The sequence below is a fragment of the Eublepharis macularius genome, chromosome 7, assembly GCF_028583425.1.
Source record: "Eublepharis macularius isolate TG4126 chromosome 7, MPM_Emac_v1.0, whole genome shotgun sequence".
NCBI classification, from domain to species: domain Eukaryota; kingdom Metazoa; phylum Chordata; class Lepidosauria; order Squamata; family Eublepharidae; genus Eublepharis; species Eublepharis macularius.
In genome coordinates, this window is record NC_072796.1 from 7,359,902 (window position 1) to 7,378,335 (window position 18,434).

Below are 18,434 nucleotides of genomic sequence, written 5' to 3' on the forward strand. Positions count from 1 at the left end.
CAGGATTGGGTCTAAAACAGCCAGGATAGGTGATGTCAGGGTGTGTGGCATATGCAGATCAGTTATGCTAATGACACACTTCTGGTGATGTCAAGAGGCATGGCATATGCAAATCAGTTATGCTGATGATTTATGCTAATGAGTTCCTCCAGCTGTTTTTTTACGAAATGACCCCTGAAATTTGTGATGACAAATATACCGCCAATCTGGGGCTTGTTCTGATTGTGTCGATTCTAATCTGTTGCCTTCCATTTAAGTAGCCTTTATTAGAAAACAGATTATTACTAATGAGAAAATAATTGTAAAATGTGTTTTACTAAATATAGGGAGATGCCGAAAGCTCCTCTTGAGGCACACCCGTGACCGTGAAAGGATTTTTGTGGGGTGTGGAAGCTTAATTTCAGCAGCAGAAGTTGCTAATGCATGCTAACCTGAAGATTGTGGATGTGCCAACTGTTTTTGATCTTTTTTTTTCTGTTCACAATTGTGCAATTCAGATTTTGTGACCTGTTTACTGAAGTATTAAGACATCTTCAGATATTTTTTTGTTAAGCCAGGCCTGTTGCTACAGAATTTTGGCTGAGCCATTCCAGATGTTCATCTACATTCATTTGTGTTTTGTAGATTCATTACTACGTAGAAAGCATGTTTAATAATGTTTCTGAGAATGCGTATTAAGCAACTGAGCTTGTTTTCTTCTCAGCCTTTTCCTTGGAAGGATCCGGAATAAGTTTTGCCGATTTATTCAGGCTGATTGCTTTCTACTGTATTAGCAGGTAAGGCTTCAGATCTTTTTTTCAGATTTCTGGTTGGTTCCAAATTTCTACTCTACAAATAATATTCCATTGTTTTTTGCAAGTCCAACCCTGTTGATTGTATTTAATTACTCTGTGTAATCCACCTTGAGTCCTAGTGAGAAAGAAGAACTATAAATAGTGTCAATAAAATGAGCCCTAAAATTAAGCTTTATTGTTGCTCTTACAGAGCTTTCGAATACAGGTACAAACATCAGGAGTCTTTGAGTTCAGCAGGGGCCATTCAAACTGGCAGGCTTTCTCCATTGACCTCCGTGGGTCCAGTGGCTGTGTGATTTTCCTTTTCCAAGAAAAACTCCATCATTGGCCAGTTTACCTGGTGGATGTACCGGAAGGCTGATTCTCCCCCCCCCCCCTTTTCTTCCTTTCATGCTTTTAAATCACACGGATTAGACTGCAAGCCGTTTTAGTAGAGACCTGCCTATGTTATGTGTTCTACAGCATTTCATAGAATGCTGTTTCTTATCTTTTTATTACTTTATTATTTATTAAATGTAGTGTTTCTTATCTTTTTATTACTTTACCAAGTAGAATGCTCGGAAAATACTGAATGTGAGTAGGGCTTGGGGGAAAAAATGTTGCCTTCTATAATGGCCCCCCCCTTCACTCCCCCACACTGAGGCAGATTTTCCCACCAAAATCCAAGTTTGCCTGCTATGACTGAGCAGCCCCAAGTAGCATGTCTCTATTTATGGTTGTAAAGTTCTTTTTGATCCACCCTGATAAGCAGTTAAATTTTTGGCTTTTTAGCCCAGCCCAGAAACTTGATAGGGGAAAAGCAGGAGCCCTCTTCTTCTTTGTATGAAATGGTACTAGAGACAGAATAAAAGAAACAGCAACTTTATTGAACAGGCATGGATGGAATATGATCAGTCAGGAGAGGAAATTGCTGAGGTAAAATTTGTTGGTGAAACAGAATACTTTAAAAGTAAAAGGAAAAATAATTTTATTGCAGCTTAGTTTCAATGTTTACAATCCTTAAGAGTGAGAGATGTTTTGTTTAATGCTGTGGTTAAAGCAACAATGTGTCTTCACAGATTTCTCTTTTCAACTCAGGTGTCTGTTTACAACAGACCCAGGGTCCTCCTCAGAGCCAAACCCCCTTCTAGACACTTGGCAGGAATTATTCTTCTTCTCCTAAAAAGACATAACGCTATCCATTTGGCTTGAGTGGAGTCTCCAGTTACTACCCACTCACTCTGCTAGCAACACCCCCCCCTCCCCCCAGTTCTATCTTGGCTATGGAAATGGGTTTCCACTTGCGCTGGCTTTTATACTTGGAATCCTTAGCTAAAAGTCTTCCTTAAAACAATGTTGTTACAGTTAGGGCAAACATTTTCCTTATCCTCACTTCAGAGGGGAATCAGCCTGACCTTTCTTGTCAGATTTCTCACACACTCAACTGAACTCCAAACTCCCAGCTTATCTCACAATCCTGCCAGCACCCACTATCATCATGAGGGTTGAGTCTGACTGGCCAATCAGATAGAGGAAGGAGCAGCCTGTCAGTCAAGCTCTCATTCTAGGCAGTTAACTCCTTCCCTTCCATCTCTGAGCGCAACCCTTAGGAAACCTTCTTTAAATGCATTCTATCACACCTTCCCTCCCTGAAGGGCACATTTTGCTCTTAGCTGTTCTTTCCTAGGCAAGTTTGTTGCAGACAGCTGTACCCTGGAAATGGAAAATCTACAAACTTCTTCTGGTTGGAGCTTCTTGTAGAGTCACAGTGGGTCTAGTGTCAGTTGAGTTTGGACTGGAGTGCAGGCTTTGGAGATGAATCCTCACTCAAGCCTGAAATGCATGGGGCCGGTCACCGTGTTTTAACTGAACTTGCCTCACAGGGTCATTATAATCCCGCATATTCCACTGTGACCTTCTTTGAAGAGAAGCGGGATACAGAGGTAGATATGTCAACAGACTTGCATCCAGAGATGTCACTTCTGCAAGACGTCTTGCATCCCTGACACTTAAACTACCTTTGATCAATGTACTCTGAGCTAATAGGGATGGACCTTTTAAAAAAAGAGTATAATCAGTGTACGTTAGAAAGGCTTGTAAGCCTACATGATGCATTATACAAGGAAAAGCATCAGGGGTGTGTGAAATTCTGTCAGGTTTAGCCTGCATAAAAAAGCACATCACAGCTGCTTCGGATCCCCTGCACCACTGATATAAACTCTGTGCATATCTGGCTTCTATGGGGCTAAATCGGGAATAAAACTTGCAAGACAAATTAACTTATACACAGGGCTTTTTTCTGGGGAATGAGGTGGCGGAACTCAGTGGGTTGCCCTCGGAGAAAATGGTCACATGGCTGGTGGCCCCGCCCCCTGATCTCCAGACAGAGGGGAGTTGAGATTGCCCTCCGCGCCGCTCAGCTGAGCGGCGTGGAGGGCAATCTAAACTCCCCTCTGTCTGGAGATCAGAGGGCGGGGCCACCAGCCATGTGACCATTTTCAAGAGGTTCCGGAACTCCGTTCCCCTGCGTTCCCCCTGAAAAAAAGCCGTGCTTATACAGAGTTTCTGTTGTTTCCCTCCACCATATAAATCAATGCAGCAGATTTTTATGTGACTGAGCAAATGGGTAGAACAGGAATGGAACGTGAAACCAGTTCTTGTTTGCAAAACTTCGTGGTGAGCCAAGGCCAGCGTCTTCTCCAATCCCTTCCAACCCACTCCTGTTTCGAAATGAATTCAGTTCCTACAATCTGGACAGTACTGTAACCTGACTGCCATCTGCAGCTTGAAAGGCAGTATATGATACCAGCAACAGTCCCGGGTATACTAAATCCTGCCTTGCTAATTTATTTTACGCATACATAATTTCCCAGTACAAGGTAATAAAGGCCCAGAAAAGCTTATCCAGCTCCCCAGGAAAAGAGGCCCTCCCTTTACAGTCTGCTTCCACTTGCTGACTCTGCCCCGACTTGGCTAAACTAACTAGTTCTTGGGGATTTTACTGGCATCTGGGAAGGTTTCCAGTGGAGATCCTTCCCAGTATATGGGCTGCTGTTCTTCAACAAAAACAGGTTAAAAATGTGTAATCCTTTTCTGAGACTTGAAAAATCAGAGGTTTGCTTTTTCTGTTATTAAAATTTGTCATGACATGAGCAACAAGCAGACTATTGATCCGTCCAACTCAGTATCACTTGCTATGATTAGCAGTGGCTCCCTGAGATTTCAAAGGGCTTTTCCACCTCAGCTGCCTGAGATTCATTACTTATTTCCTTCATTGACACCCCACTATTCTCCGCAATGGGCACCCAAAGCAGCTTGCATCATCCTTCTCTATTTTATTCACACAACAACCCTGTGAGGTAGGTTAGGCTGAGCGGATGTGATGGCTCAGGGTCGCCTGAAGCTTCCGTGACAGTGTGGGGATTTGAACTTGGTTCTCCCAGATCGTAGTCCAAGACCCTAACCACTACACTACACTTAAATGCCAGGGAGTGAGTTTGGGACAATGTGTGTTGTTAAGATCTTTCATGAATGGCAGTTTCATTATAAAAAAGTTTCCTTACAAGTGGACTGCGTGTTTTCTGTTAAAATAGAAATCTCAGTGCTCAGAGAGACGTACTCTGGGCTCGCCAATAGAGAAGTTAGCACTGAAATAAAGGAAGTGGCCGAGAACACATTTCTTCTGAACAAAATGCGATCACTGTGTATCTGTGATCACTGCATATTTTTTGCGGATAAATGCTTTTTGTGCCTGGAAGCGCAGAGCAAGTTAATCAGAATAATTCTTTGTTTCCAAAACAAGGGACGTCTTGCCGTTCACTTTGAAGTTGCCATATGCTATCACCACAGCAACGACGGAGGCTGAGCTTGAAGAGGTGGCTCAGCAGGGACTGAGTGAGTATGCTCCTTGGCTTGGCCGCTGTGAAGCTTACCATCCATGGCAGAGAGGAATCACAAACAAAAGTGGAGTTTTAGAATAAGGCTGAGGTTAGGAAAGCGCCCGATCTCTTGGCTTTCTGCAAACTACGCAAAACTGATTTATTCAAGAGGGCTTTTTGCTCAGATAGGAGGGCTGTAGTATAATGCAAAGAGATCCATCAGTGGGTAGGGAGTAACTATAGACTCTACAACTATTGCTGTAAGTATGATAGACTATAGACTTTACTACTACTGCTTTAAGTATGATCCTGCTGGGTGGTTCCTATGTTGTTTAACATGTCAGTCTTAAAATTGCTTATGCACTGTTTCAGCGTTATCAACTCTGCCTCTGACAAAGAGAACTGTGATTCTCGAAAGCTTATGCTACAGTAAAGTTGGTTAGTCTTAAAGGTGCTACTGGACTCTTTTCTATTTTATGTATTGTCGAAGGCTTTCACGGCCGGAGAACGATGGTTGTTGTGGGTTTTCCGGGCTGTATTGCCGTGGTCTTGGCATTGTAGTTCCTGACGTTTCGCCAGCAGCTGTGGCTGGCATCTTCAGAGGTGTAGCACCAAAAGTCTTTTGGTGCTACACCTCTGAAGATGCCAGCCAGAGCTGCTGGCGAAACGTCAGGAACTACAATGCCAAGACCACGGCAATACAGCCCGGAAAACCCACAACAACCATCTTTTCTATTTTGTTACCAACTCTGGATTGGATTTCTGCTGGTTTTAAATCTTTGGAAATTTGCGTGTATATGCTGCATTACATGGTTATTGAAATGTCTTGAAATGGACTGTACTGACCCACACTGTGTAATCCGCCTTGAATCTCAGTGAGAAAGGCAGACTATATACAAATAAATAAATGTAACCGTGCTTCAGTGGATGCTAAGATGACTGCAGCCTTGCATGCTTTTACAAGAGTGCCATAGAGGGGCTGAAACAGCACATTTTAGCGGACATGCATATTGGAGAACCCTGATAGGCAACTAAAGCGTGGCTCATGTAAGCAGCAGAGCAAGGAGTCAGAGCTCCAGGGTGATAGAATAGACCGGCAGATTTCACCTTTGAATGTTCTTTGCATCGCAAAAAATGCTCTATGCATACACAAAACTAGCTCAGCTGTGAGAGGGCTTCTGCCCCTTTCCTTTGCTCACGTGTCCGTTTTCTGCCACCTCCTGGCATCTGATAAAGTTCTGTTGCCGCAAGTGGCCCCTGCCTTTGTGGCTCAGTGGTAGAGGAAGGCCCCAGGTTCAATCCCCCTGTATCTCCATTTAAAGGATCTGGTAGTTGGTGATGTGAAAGACCTCTGCTGGAGACCCTGTAGAGCTACTGCTCATCCGAGTAGATAATACGGGCGGTGATGCAGCCATGGTCTGGTTTTGTATAGGGCACTTTCAGTTCACTTTGAAGGATCAAAATGAAGCTTTATGTGCCTCTAGGCTGGAATGCTGGAAGCCGGTTGGCTGTCCCAACATTCTCAGCTGAGCTTCCGAACTCCAGAAAGCCACTGTTTCTTTTTTCCCCTAGCAAGCTTGGAGTAGTTTTATGGGGTTATCCCATGTCCCCCGTTCACAACAAACCTGTGAGGTAGACTGGGCTGTGATGCAGTTCCTGCGCCAAATTCACCTGAGCAGAGATTCGTATTCTGCTCTCTGCACAAGTGGAACATTCTGTCTGCTTCACTATGCAGATTGTCGGAGGACATAAATTCCTCCATATACTGATGGAAGGATAGACTTCCAAGGCCTTTGGCTCGATCACACTCGCACTTTCATAAGTTTGGTGATTCCAGAACAGGGAGGGTGGGGGAGTACATGTGTGTGCTGAAGTAGTTGATCTCGATCTGGCAGATTCTCTTGAGATATCTGAGCGGATTGTTTTTTCTGTTCGTCCCTTCAAGAAATAGATGCTTTTCAATTGTTATAAATGCTTTTTTGCCCAGATAATTTTAGTTGGTAGAGTATTTTTGCACAGTATTTATGCACCCACCAAACAGGCAGTTGATGGACGTTTAAATATCCGTGGAATTATATCTGAGTTTAAAACCGGCATTCCCTAGAGAGCTCAGATGCTGGTCTAGCCAATTCCCAAAGAAGGGCATGGGTAGCTGAGCTGCTGTTTCTTGCATGCTGGCTAGAGAGTAAAAACAGAGGACTTTGAATTGGTCTGAAGCAGCTGTGCTCTGTCTAAACAGCATCTCATGAGTGCAGGAAAGGTCCACTTCTAGGTTTGTCCAGCACCGTGCACACTAAAAGAAAATCAGTTCTGCAGCCTAGCAGTGCCAGTTGTGCAGCAAGAAAAGTTCCAACATGTTAAAATTTTCCCAACCAAAGATATTTGCATAATTTTTTTGTGCATAGTTTTTCAGTTTGTACTATGTCACATAATTTATTATGGACTGGAGAAGGGCAAAGAGCTAGACAAGAAACCCTGCCCCGCCCTGGCCACCTTTATCAGCGACCTCTCTGGATACTGGGCTCCCAGTTTTTCCTCTCCCCTCCATGAACAACACGCCACCATTCCAGTGTCTGAGCTGGAAAGGAAGTATTGCTGTGGATTGGTGCGTATTGCACACCTTGCAGAAAGAGAGCTAACTCCAGAACTGTGCTTACCTGCTATTATGTCCCTCAAAACACCCTCCTTCCTTAAGCTGCTAGGGGGAAAGCAGGGGGGAAAGCAGGGGAAATACTGTAAGGCTGTTTCCAAATCGGTGGTTTACACGGCCTTGATTTCCTTATAGTAGCAGTGTGTCCAGAAGCCTCCTTGTGCCATTCTCTGTTAGTCCTGCTTCTGCCTTCTACCCTGCCTTGCTGCAAGATTTCCCCAAACTGGTTTGATATGATCTTTTGGGAAAGATTGCAGTCAAAGCATCTTCGGGTGTTGCGTGGGTAAAGAGCTGTGTGTTTTTCCAGGTCCTTCCCTCATCAGTGCCATTTTCTGTACCTCAGGCCCCGCTGACTTAAAAAACCAAATAAGAATTGCTAGAGTGCTGTATCATTATAATGTTATGATAATCTATTTCCACAATCTACTAGCCCCCAGCATTCCTTTGAAGGCAGGTCTCTTGCCCTTTTTCTTTGTGGAGTTATAAGGAAGAAAGGGCATGTTGCTCAGTTTCCCTTATAATTCCACAACAAAAAGAGCTAGAGACTTGCTTTTTTCTTTTCTTTTTTGAAAAAAAAAAGTTGGGAAGTATTAGATCGCCACAGTGTTATAATACAATAGCAATCAAGCAGACATGATTTTTATTTATTTTAAAGCTGTCTGATAGATGGAGGGGGAGGATAACAAAAAACATGCGAAATAATCCTATGGATCAGATAGGATGAGATGAGCACAATATTAGATGAACGGAGAGCACCAGCAATGAGGGCGGAATAAACAAGTAACTAGGAAAGAGAATATTGACATGGAGCAGGGATGCTGGTGGGCTTTCCAACCAGCTGGGTTTGAATTATTATGATTTTGTGATCCATCCTGAAATATATTTTTCACAGTGTGTCTTGAGTTACAGAAAGGTTTTAAATGTATGTGTATTTGGGTGAAATCGCACAGACCCTTAAACAAAGAGTGTGAATGTGAATGCACATGGAGATGTGTCATCTGGATGCGAAGTAGGAAAATGATATATAAGAGATCACAGATGCCGTGATATGGTAGGTGTGCAATTCAGAGAGTGAGTGCATGTATAAGGTAATGCAAGTTGTATGTGTACTTGAGTATGCAATGTGGGGTGAGGCGCTTTTAAGGAATCGGTTGAGAACTGGTGCCCTGCCTGGTTGCCAGATGTTTAGCATCCTATGGCATCCCATTCTTGACTTGGATGCAAGGCATTTGAGCTTTCAGGCTTTGGGTAATTTACAGGGCATAGGAATATGTTTTTTTTATTTAACTGAGGCGTATGATTTAATCAAGCACACTATTAATACCGTGTGCATGTGTGTGTTTTCACTTTTGAAAGTTCCTTTTTAGTGTGTCTGAAGATAAGAACTGATTAAAGGAGTTTCATTAATGAAGAGATGCAACCCACCCACCCACCCTTCAGTTATGTTGGAGGCCTCATACTAAAACCATCAGTTCGGAAGTTCTCAAATAACAGGACTTTTTTTCAGCTGGAACGCAGTGGAAGGGAGTTCTGGCACCTCTTAAAAATGGTCACATGGCTGGTGGCCCTGCCCCCGCTGGTGTGGAGGGCAATCTAAACTCCCCTCTGTCGAGATCAGGGGGCGGGGCCACCAGCCATGTGACCATTTTCACCGAGGGCGATTTAAACTTTTAAAAACTCCCCCCTTGTTCCAGCTGACCCAAAGTGACGTCATTGTGCGATCCTGAGTTCCACCACTGAGTTCCACCGCCTCTTTTCCCAGAAAAAAAGCCCTGGTTGTTACCATGTCTGGAGCATGTTCAGCTTCCGAATCAACCTGGATAGAAAAGCTGTCTGATTTGCTACTGCCCTTAAGTATTAGGGAATAATCCTACAGTATAATCTAAACGCTGAGGCTGCATTCAGACAAACATGGCAAACCATGGTTAAGAAGGCTTAACTTATATGATTCAGTTCAGATGAAACAAAAACTGTGGTTTAATTATGGTAACTGGTTAGTGTGATCATCGAAATGCAGGATGCTCCATTGATAGTGGATGGTTAGTTTACATCTTACCAGGATCAGAAACTACAGTTTGAAGTTGGTTTATTAAGCACAGCTACTTTTACATGACTTACAAACTCAGAAATCCTGCTTCGTTTCCAGGGGCTGTTCTTATGTCCAGCCAGCTACAAAGTGAAGGTGATAAAACAAGGGTTTGTCAAAGTAAACCAAGAATTGAGTGGTTGTCCGTGAAGTGAATCCTGGTTTCACAAACTAACCATTGTGTCTGAATCAACAAGCACTTGTTTGTAGTCAGCTGGAAAATCAGAAACCATGGCTTGGAGTAGAATTGCAAACAATGGTTTGCATTGACTGTGGTTTGGCAAGGTCTCTGAATTGACAAACTAATGGGGAAATTCTATGGAGAGTTACTCCAGTCTAAGTCTATTGACTTCATTAGGCTTAGACTAGAGTAACTCACCCTAGGATAGCACTGTAAGTCTTCCAGAGGCCACTGCATGTAGATGTTGCCATGCTGAACAGATAGAAAATAAAAATGGGCAAGCCACTCTAAACCATTGTTTGCATGTCTTGTTTGGAAGCTTAAACTGTGGCCAGCCTGGTTTGGCATTAGGGCTGCCAGGTCTTGCATCTAAGGTGGCCAGCCTGCAGCTGCAACCTGTAGAAGCAGTCATAGAGTCTTTGCAAATCATAGTGTTCATAGTGTTCGCTTCCAGTTTTACTGGAAGTGACATCAACATACCGCTGTGACGCTGGCATATGCCCCACTCATCGTCCCCTCCCTCCCTCCCTCCAGTGCTTCAGGTGCTGACTGGCAAAACAACAGGTTGCCACGTCTCTCGGCAACCCTATTTCTGCCACAGTGGGAGACCAATTGCCTGGCAGAGCTGGTCCCCCCCCCCCCCGTTCAGTAGGTCAGCAGGGTAAAGATGGGGGAGAACTCACAGTTGCTCCAACTGGAAGTGCTGTTATCTTGCTAGGGTGGTGCTCTAGAACCCTAGAGCATCATCCCCACGCGTCACTTTCCGGTTTTGTGGTGGAAGTAATATTGTGCCATCATAGTAATGGCTATTTACACATCCCCATTCCCCTTATTTGTCATGTCTGAAATTAAACCACTTGAGGAAAAGGGTGTCAGTTAAAGAAACTACTGTCTTAGCGCTGCAATAGTTTTCAGTAGAAATTGCAGAGGCCTACATCTTATACAGCCTCCACATGCTTTCAAGATAAGCACGCAGACTGGGAATATGGTGCTAGAAGATCCAGGAGAAACACCTATTTTCTTAGGGCTTTTTTGTACACTTCTGAAAACCTTCGTTTTCCAAGCACGGGCATTCCTCCCCAAAGCAGACAGGGGCCGGCAGATCTGGGTTAAAGGGAGAAGCTATCCAACCTAACAAACTGGGTCCAGGTTCTGCTTCTCCTAAGAAATGAACTGAAGCTTGCCCCTGTCCGGGAGGACTAGTCTGATATTAATTTGTGGAAGGGAGGGCAATACAATTTGAATTTTCCACCTCAGCCCCCAAAGTGCCTTGGGCTGGCTATTTCTTTCTGTGAGTGGGTGTTGTTGAGTGCTCAGCTGCATAATATTTGCATTCTTACGGTAACTATATAATGACTTTCAGATTTTTGGAGCTCTCCGGTTAACGACAGACTGCAGAATCCTTCACCCCCTCGGAAGCCTCTGCCCTCAGACTGCATTCATAAAGGCTTTCAGCAGCTCTGCCTCATAAATGGGGTTCATTCTATAAGAACCAGAACGCCTTCAGAGCTGGAGTGCAGCCAGACCAACGGAGCCTTGTGTTTTATTAATCCTCTCTTCTTGAAAGTGCATAGCCAGGATGTTGGTGGAAATCTGAAAAGGCTGTGCGTAAGGACTCAAGACGTGAATGGCCTGGAGAGGTCTCGCTCTCCCCCACCCAGGCCTCCCCCACCTTCTATTCATAGCCTCCTAGCCAGCCCTCAGCTGTCCAGGACTGTAAACCAGGCAAGCTTGCCAGAAACTGATGATCACAACAAACACTGGAACTTGTATCAGCTGCAGAAGAAACCAACCCCGATCCCGCCACCTCGCCTTAAGAAGAAGGCACTTTCTTTAGAAGCAGAGAGCAGTGCAAAGAATTCAGGAGGAACTCGACCAAGCTGTAACTCGGTGCATGGGCCAGAAACTGCGAGCATTCCAGGTGGAGCCCCGCCTCAGCAAAATTTAGCAGACAGCAAAAAGAGTTTGGTTGCACACTCTGAGTCACAAGTGCTGTTCAATGGAGGGAGGCAGCGACTAAGCGACATGAGTCTTTCCACCTCCTCCTCTGACTCGCTGGATTTTGACCGGAGCATGCCACTCTTTGCCTACGATGGAGATACAAACAGCAGTCTGGAAGAGTACGAAGGCGAGAGCGACCAGGAGTGCATGGCGCCACCCTTGAAGCCCAAGAAGAAAAGGAACAGCTCGTTTGTGCTCCCCAAAATTGTGAAATCCCAGCTGCGGAAAGTGAGTGGAGTGTTCAGCTCCTTCATGACCCCCGAAAAGAGAATGATAAAGAGAATAGCAGAGATGTCTCGAGACAAGCGCACCTATTTTGGGTGCCTGGTGCAAGACTATGTGAGCTTTTTGCAAGAGAACAAGGAGTGCCACGTTTCCAGCACGGACATGCTTCAGACGATCCGGCAGTTTATGACTCAAGTCAAGAGCTACTTGTCCCAGAGCTCTGAACTGGATCCTCCCATTGAATCGCTGATTCCAGAAGACCAAATAGGTAAGTGAGGGCGTGGTTCCTTCGCCTCGCCACACCTGTCTGAAATGACAAGCTCTCTTGCACTTACCATTTCTGTGCTAGTTTAAAAGGGCCAGGTTTTTCTTGTTAGTAGTTGAAACAGCATCTTCTTTTCCAAATATAAATCAATTTTTTACTGAGGTGAAAGTTTATAAAAATACAAGGTTCTAAAAACAAACAAGTAGGAGGTCTTACAGAAAGGTGTAAGGGCTCAAAAGGGTGTAGAGGGGAAGGAAGTGAGCCTGGGTTAGGGAAGCATGCATTGGAGGTACACATGCCTAGCTTTTATTCCAGGAACAAACACAGAACTCTAATGAGGATTTAGGCTTCAGTCCTATGTATACGTAATAACATTCAGTAGGGTTGCCAGCCTCCAGGGGGTGACTGGAGATTTCCCGGCATCACAACTGATCACCAGACCACAGACATTAGTTCCCCTGGAGAATATGACTGCTTTGGAGGGTGGATTTGATGGCATTATAACCCGATGAAGTCCCTCCTCTCCTCAACCCTGCCCTTCCCCAGCTCCATTTCCCAAATCTCCAGGAATTTCCCAACCTGGAGCTGGCAACCTTGGTATGTTCTTTTCAGTAAACATATTTAGGATTAGGCCATATGCCTGGAGACACCGAACTTTTAAACCTATATTGCAGTTACCAAAACGAGTAATCTCATAGGAACAGATATTTACACAGTGTGTTTTGTCTTCCCCCATGTAGGGGTTTTGTTTGTTTTTGCTTTCAGTTCGCAGGGCAGCAATATGGGGCTGTGTGACAGAGATGATTTCTGAAAGGGGGAAGGGAGCGATTTACCTCAGGATTTGTTTGCTTCTCTGCACTTATGTAAGCAGTTTATGTGCCTGTGGAGGGAATTTGTGTATGTGGTTGTCCATGGCAGAGGGCTGTATGCCAAAAAATTGGGCTAACCCCTTTAGGATGGTGTCTCTGTGTCTCAGTAGCGCTGATTCAAAAAGGCTGTGTTCGTAGTAAACTTCCCTCTGAGCCAAATACTTTCTTCATGAGCTCATTTCGCTGCACTGTTTTTCTCCCCTTTGCCTCCACGTTCTCATATTTTGCTGGGTGTCCAGGGCAGGCATTTATATGCAACTCTGGCCGATAACAGCTTTCTCTGGGAATGGTTAAATGTTTTTGCATTGAAATGTTGGCAGATTGTGAATCAAAGAGCTGTTTCCATATGGCTGACTCACTGTTGATCCAGTACTCGGGGAATATATTGCCAAGAAGTAACATCCTGTGATTAGAACAGAAAGAGAGAGAGAGAGAGAGAAATTACTGTGTGATACTGCAGAACCCTCCAATTTCCTCATCATTTCTTTTTGGATCCAGGCATTTTTTGTTTGTTTGTTTCACAAAGAAATGGTCAGCTTTACTTGTAGTTTGTTTGCCTTCTGGTGCTTATTACATGGGTGTGGTTGAAACTGTTGGTACAAGCTAAAATAGTAACTTTCATATGTTAATGGCTGGATGTTTTAGCTCTTTGAATTTAGTTGAGCAATTGCTAGCTTATGAACAGTCTCCAGTTATGCTGAGAGGCAGTTTAAGTCAACCTAAATCCCTCCTTTTTTGTGAGCAGTTCTGCTGCCTTCACCAATCTTGCGGTTTGCAACTAACCACAACAGAGCAGGAACATCAGAAGTTTGCTAATTTAAACGCACAGCTCTGTGCAGGCAGATTGAGTCATTCTGCACAGACAATAGAACAAAGGCTAGTCTAATCTTTTTACTACATGTTTTGCTTCGCCGCTTCTGCATCCTTACAGCAAACAAAAGTTAAACCTGGCAAAGAATTGCATGATTTTCTTTCTAGGTCAGGCTGTGATCATTTAATTTTCCAGTTACCGCATTCAGATTTATGGAATGGTGATGTCTCCGGGTCTAAAAATCCTCCACTTCATTATTTCTGGATGGTGTTGAGAAAATGGCGAGGTCTTTTTTGTTAACATTTGCAGACTGAATGTGATACCTGATACTAATAACGAGCATTTATGTTGTGTCGGAAGTGACTGATTAGATTTCACGTATGTTACCTTGAACTTAAGAGAGTGCTGCTGCTGGATCAGACCAGAAGTCTATCTTGTCCAGCAACAACCTGTTTCACACAGTAGCCAACCAGGTTCTTCAGCAGTCCATGAAAGCCTTCCTTTCTGTTTGACTCACATCGCCTGGTCCCTGAACATGGATGCTCTATTTAACTGTCATTATTTTGTTTTATTTTAAACATTTTTATATCATCCTTTTCTACCAAAACAGATATCCAAGGCAACTTGCAACATCATTTAAAAACAGGCCATTACAATAAAATAATGGAGTGCATTTTGTATTCCTCAGATTTACTGCCAGTTGATTTCACTGAGTTGACTCCCAAGTTCATATGAGAGAGGGAGAAGAATTCTCTAACCTGGTGGCACTCACTTTGCAGAGCAGTTACCACCACCAAAGAGCCACATGACGACTGAATGCCCTGTGCACCACCCCAGATGCACACATTTTGTAAAGTGGCATATATTAATCTTAACTACATAACAATAACCTTTTTACATACATCAATAACCTTTTTATTTAACAGAGTAGCATTCTCTCTCTCCACCACTGTTTTTTACTTCCCTCTCTGCTTTCTCTCTCTCCACCAACATGAGACAGAGCAGCTCAGCTGAGAGAGTGAGATTGCCAAGGAATCCAGAGAAGAGCAAGCTGGCCATGGAGAAGGAGGAATGAAATCACCATCACGTGGTGGCCAGCTTGCTCTTTTCCTGTGTGGCTGCCGTGGTAGCGGTGGTGGTTTTACTCCTTCTTGTCTGTGGCTGGGATGAGAGTGCAGACTGCAAAGAAGGGGTGTCTGGTGGAGTTGTAGGAAAGGATGAGCCCTTTACTTCCATCCTTACCTTGACACCTGCACCGCAGGGGGGCTCATTGCTTTATCTGTCCCTCAGCCGGTGGCTGTTTCAAGATGGGAACCACCTGCTAACCACAAGCCTCACCAGACAATGGCCTTGACCACTTTTTTAGAATGGGTGAGTGCTCTGAAGCCACTGAGTGAGTTTCACTCCTCTATTGACTATCACATACAAAGCTCTTTGTGGCCTTGGTCCTTCATATCTACAGGACCGCCTCTCTCCCTATATTCCACCACAGCAGCTTTGCTCACCTGAACAGAGGCTTCTGGAGTTCCCACCTTGCACATGAGTAAAATGAACAGCGGCCTGTACGCAGGGCCGGAACTAGGGTTGCTAGTGCCCGGGACAATCCTAGTGCAACCCTTCGCGTGCGCGCACTGCACATGCGCACGCTCCTGGTGCTTCATGATGATGTCATTTTGATGACGTCATCACGCAGGGCGGAGCTGCAGCGCGCAAGGCTGGAAAGCCGCCCGCGCCATTCGCCTGCCCTGCAGGACCGGGGGCGGACGGCTGCCCCCAGTCCTGCGGGGCAGGTAAATGGCGTTGGGGCTGCGCTGCCTTTTGCCTGCTCTGCAGGACAGGGAGCGGGCGGCAAGCTGACCGCCCCCTGTCCCGCGGGGCGGCAAAAGGCAGCACGGAGGGCTGCGAGGCTGCCTGCACTGCTGCCTGCGCGCTCTGGCAGCTGCTTCTGGCGCCCCCTCCCTGGCGGCGCCGGGGGCAGACTACCCCCCCTGCCCCCGCTCGATCTGGCCCTGCCTGTACGTGTGCATTCCCTCTGGAGGCCCCCATCTTATGGAATAGCCTACCTGAAGAGGTCAAGAAAGCTTCTGCATTTGTGGCTTTCCCACTGAGTAGTTTGTATGTTATTTAATATGGCAGTTTTAGGATATCTTATGCTCTGTGTCAGCATTTCAGCAACTCTGTATGGGATTTCTGCTGGTTTTAAATCTTTGCAGAATTGCATATATATACCCTGTTGCATTATTTGTCGAAAAGTCCTTGAAATTAACTGTACTTCCTCACACTGTGTAATCCACCTTGAGTTTCAGTGAGAAAGGCAGACTAAAAATAAAATAAATAAATAATCCTTATAACAACCTAAGGGATAGGCCTGCTGAGATTAGTGGTAATATATGTGGCCCCCAATGCTTTTTAAAAATATCAATGTGACGCCATTGGAAGAGAGAATAGTTTCAGAATATGGTTTTGTCAGTATGTTGATGATGACACTCAGTTGGACATCTTTGTCTAAACCAGCTGCTGTTTCTGTCCTGGGGCGAAGGGTGAATAAGTTGAAGACAAATCCAGAAAAAGACAGAAGGTATTGTGTTCCCTACTTTTGGACAGATACAGCTGTCTGTTTCTGGCTCTGTTTCGAGTCTAGGAGTGGTGTTAGATCCTGCTGTGCTGGCCGAGAAGCAATGCAGTGGCCAAATGTGCATTTCTTTATCTCAGTCTGGCATGGAAACTGGCCTCATGTTTAGACTCGTCTGACTTGGCCATGCTGGTCTGTGCAACAGTAACCAGAAGGCTGTATGTCATGTGCTTTATGTGGAGCTGCCCCAAAGATGATCCCAAAAAATTGAGCTAGTGTCAGATTCAGTGTGTTTATCTGATGTTAACCATAATTTACACATTGCGCTGGTCCTAAGAACACTGTACTGGCTGCCTGTTAGTTTCCAAGTCCAATTTAAGTCACTGGTTATCAGGGTCAAATCCACATTCACCCATTACCCGCATGTTTATTGGATATCTTCCGTTTGCCTCCAATCCGTGATTTTTTCCTCTTCGTTCACATTCCTGCTTCCAATCCGTCTTTCTCGCGCGTCCCTCCGGTCACACAGCCACTCGAAAACCGCTTTTCGGGGCGGGAACATTTTTTCCCGCCCATTTTTAAAAAAATTTTTTGACCGCACTTTTCCGTTATTTCGATCTTGCCTTATAAAGAAACATCATTGAAGATAATGATGCCTCTCTTTCCCCCACTGACAGCACTGATGGTTCTCTCCCGTTTCTTTTTTGGAAATTTGGAAGCATGTGGGAAGCTTTCGTGGGCATTTCCTATGCAGGACAGTTCAGTGCCTGAATTTTACTGAAGTTTCACTTCCTTGGAGTGTCATTATTTCGATATTTCGTAATTTCGATATTACAGTAATATAAAATAAAAAAAATAAAAAACAGTTAAAACGGAAGTTTCGCGAGTCCGTTCTGAGGATGGATTCACCCCAAAATGATTTTTCAAACTACCAGATTTGATTCAGAAACAGCATAATCAATAAATCCAATGCTATGAAGTCAAAAACAGTCTTTTGCAGACTACGGAGCACTTGCAAGTTGAATCAGCCCATAGGAACTCTCAGAACGGCCGGAGAGACAGGAAGGGGGGTGGTTTTTTAAAAAACCACGTAAATTGTGCATTGGCCCGTTCACGGCCACCATGAAACTCCCGTTGAAAACCTGTGACCACATATTCGGGAGAAATGCGGATGAAATGCGTCTGTTTAATGAGGTAATGTGACCGGCACTCGGGATTGCGTGGGGAATGCGGGGAACATGCGACTTAGAATGAGTAATGTGGATTCGACCTATCTCTAAGGTCCTTCATTGCCTGGGACCCACGTATATTCAAGACAGCCATTCCCAGTACTCTTCTATACAGAAGGTTTGTTTACTGGGCTGACCCTTGCTTAGGGTGCCAATATGTAGACAAATTAGATCAACACCAGACTCTACCAGAGCTTTGTCAGTGGTGGCTTCTGCATGGTGGATTAACCCCCACAGACACACATTACTAGTATTCTAGCATTACTGCAAGGCTTAGTCAGAACAGCCTTTCCAGTTGATGTGTGGTGACTCTGAGGATGATCACCGGTTGTTGGAATCTGTTTCTAGTTGTTATATATGTAGATGTTAATTATTATTCCGATTAATTCTTTAATTAGTGTTTTGAGGCATGGTTTAAAAATCACTGTAACGTGTCTCGCGTGTCTCGAGTCCTTTCTAGGAGAAGGGTAGAGGGTTTTTTTAAAGCCTTAAATTAAAAACTTACTTGGAGAAGAGTGTGGGCAGTGAGGCCCTGTCAGCTTTTTACCAATAAGCTGGGAGCTTCTACGCCTGAGTAAACTCTAGGTGAAGCTCTGGAGTTTCCTTTGTGTCCTTGGCCTACGTGAGGCAAGGCTGGCTTGTGGGGAGGGCAGAATAGAAACGTGAAATAAATAAATAGTCTGTCTCTCAACTTGCAGCTCTCCATCACTTGTTCTCCTGAGCGCTCTGTTATACTATTAAGTCCCAGTGATTCTGTCTACTTTGCTTAAGTATGTAAGACAATCCCTGCTGGACCTGCCCAAGAGTCCGTTTAGCTAAACAGGTTAGCCAGACACCAGTAAGAGGTCCACAAGCAGAGTGTGAAGGGCCGCCATGCATCTTTTCCCCACTGTT

The 18,434-nt window shown here is 44.7% G+C and overlaps 1 protein-coding gene across 1 annotated transcript in view; it reads left to right on the plus strand.

The window, feature by feature from the left end:
- Positions 1 to 18,434, plus strand: part of RIN2 (Ras and Rab interactor 2) — a 114,204-nt gene that overhangs the window by 62,883 nt on the left and 32,887 nt on the right. Inside the window, exons 7-9 of the mRNA XM_054984870.1 lie at positions 704 to 776; positions 4,576 to 4,667; positions 10,932 to 12,062. Of these exons, the coding sequence (XP_054840845.1) occupies positions 704 to 776; positions 4,576 to 4,667; positions 10,932 to 12,062 (1,296 nt within the window). The remainder of the gene's footprint in view (positions 1 to 703; positions 777 to 4,575; positions 4,668 to 10,931; positions 12,063 to 18,434) is intronic.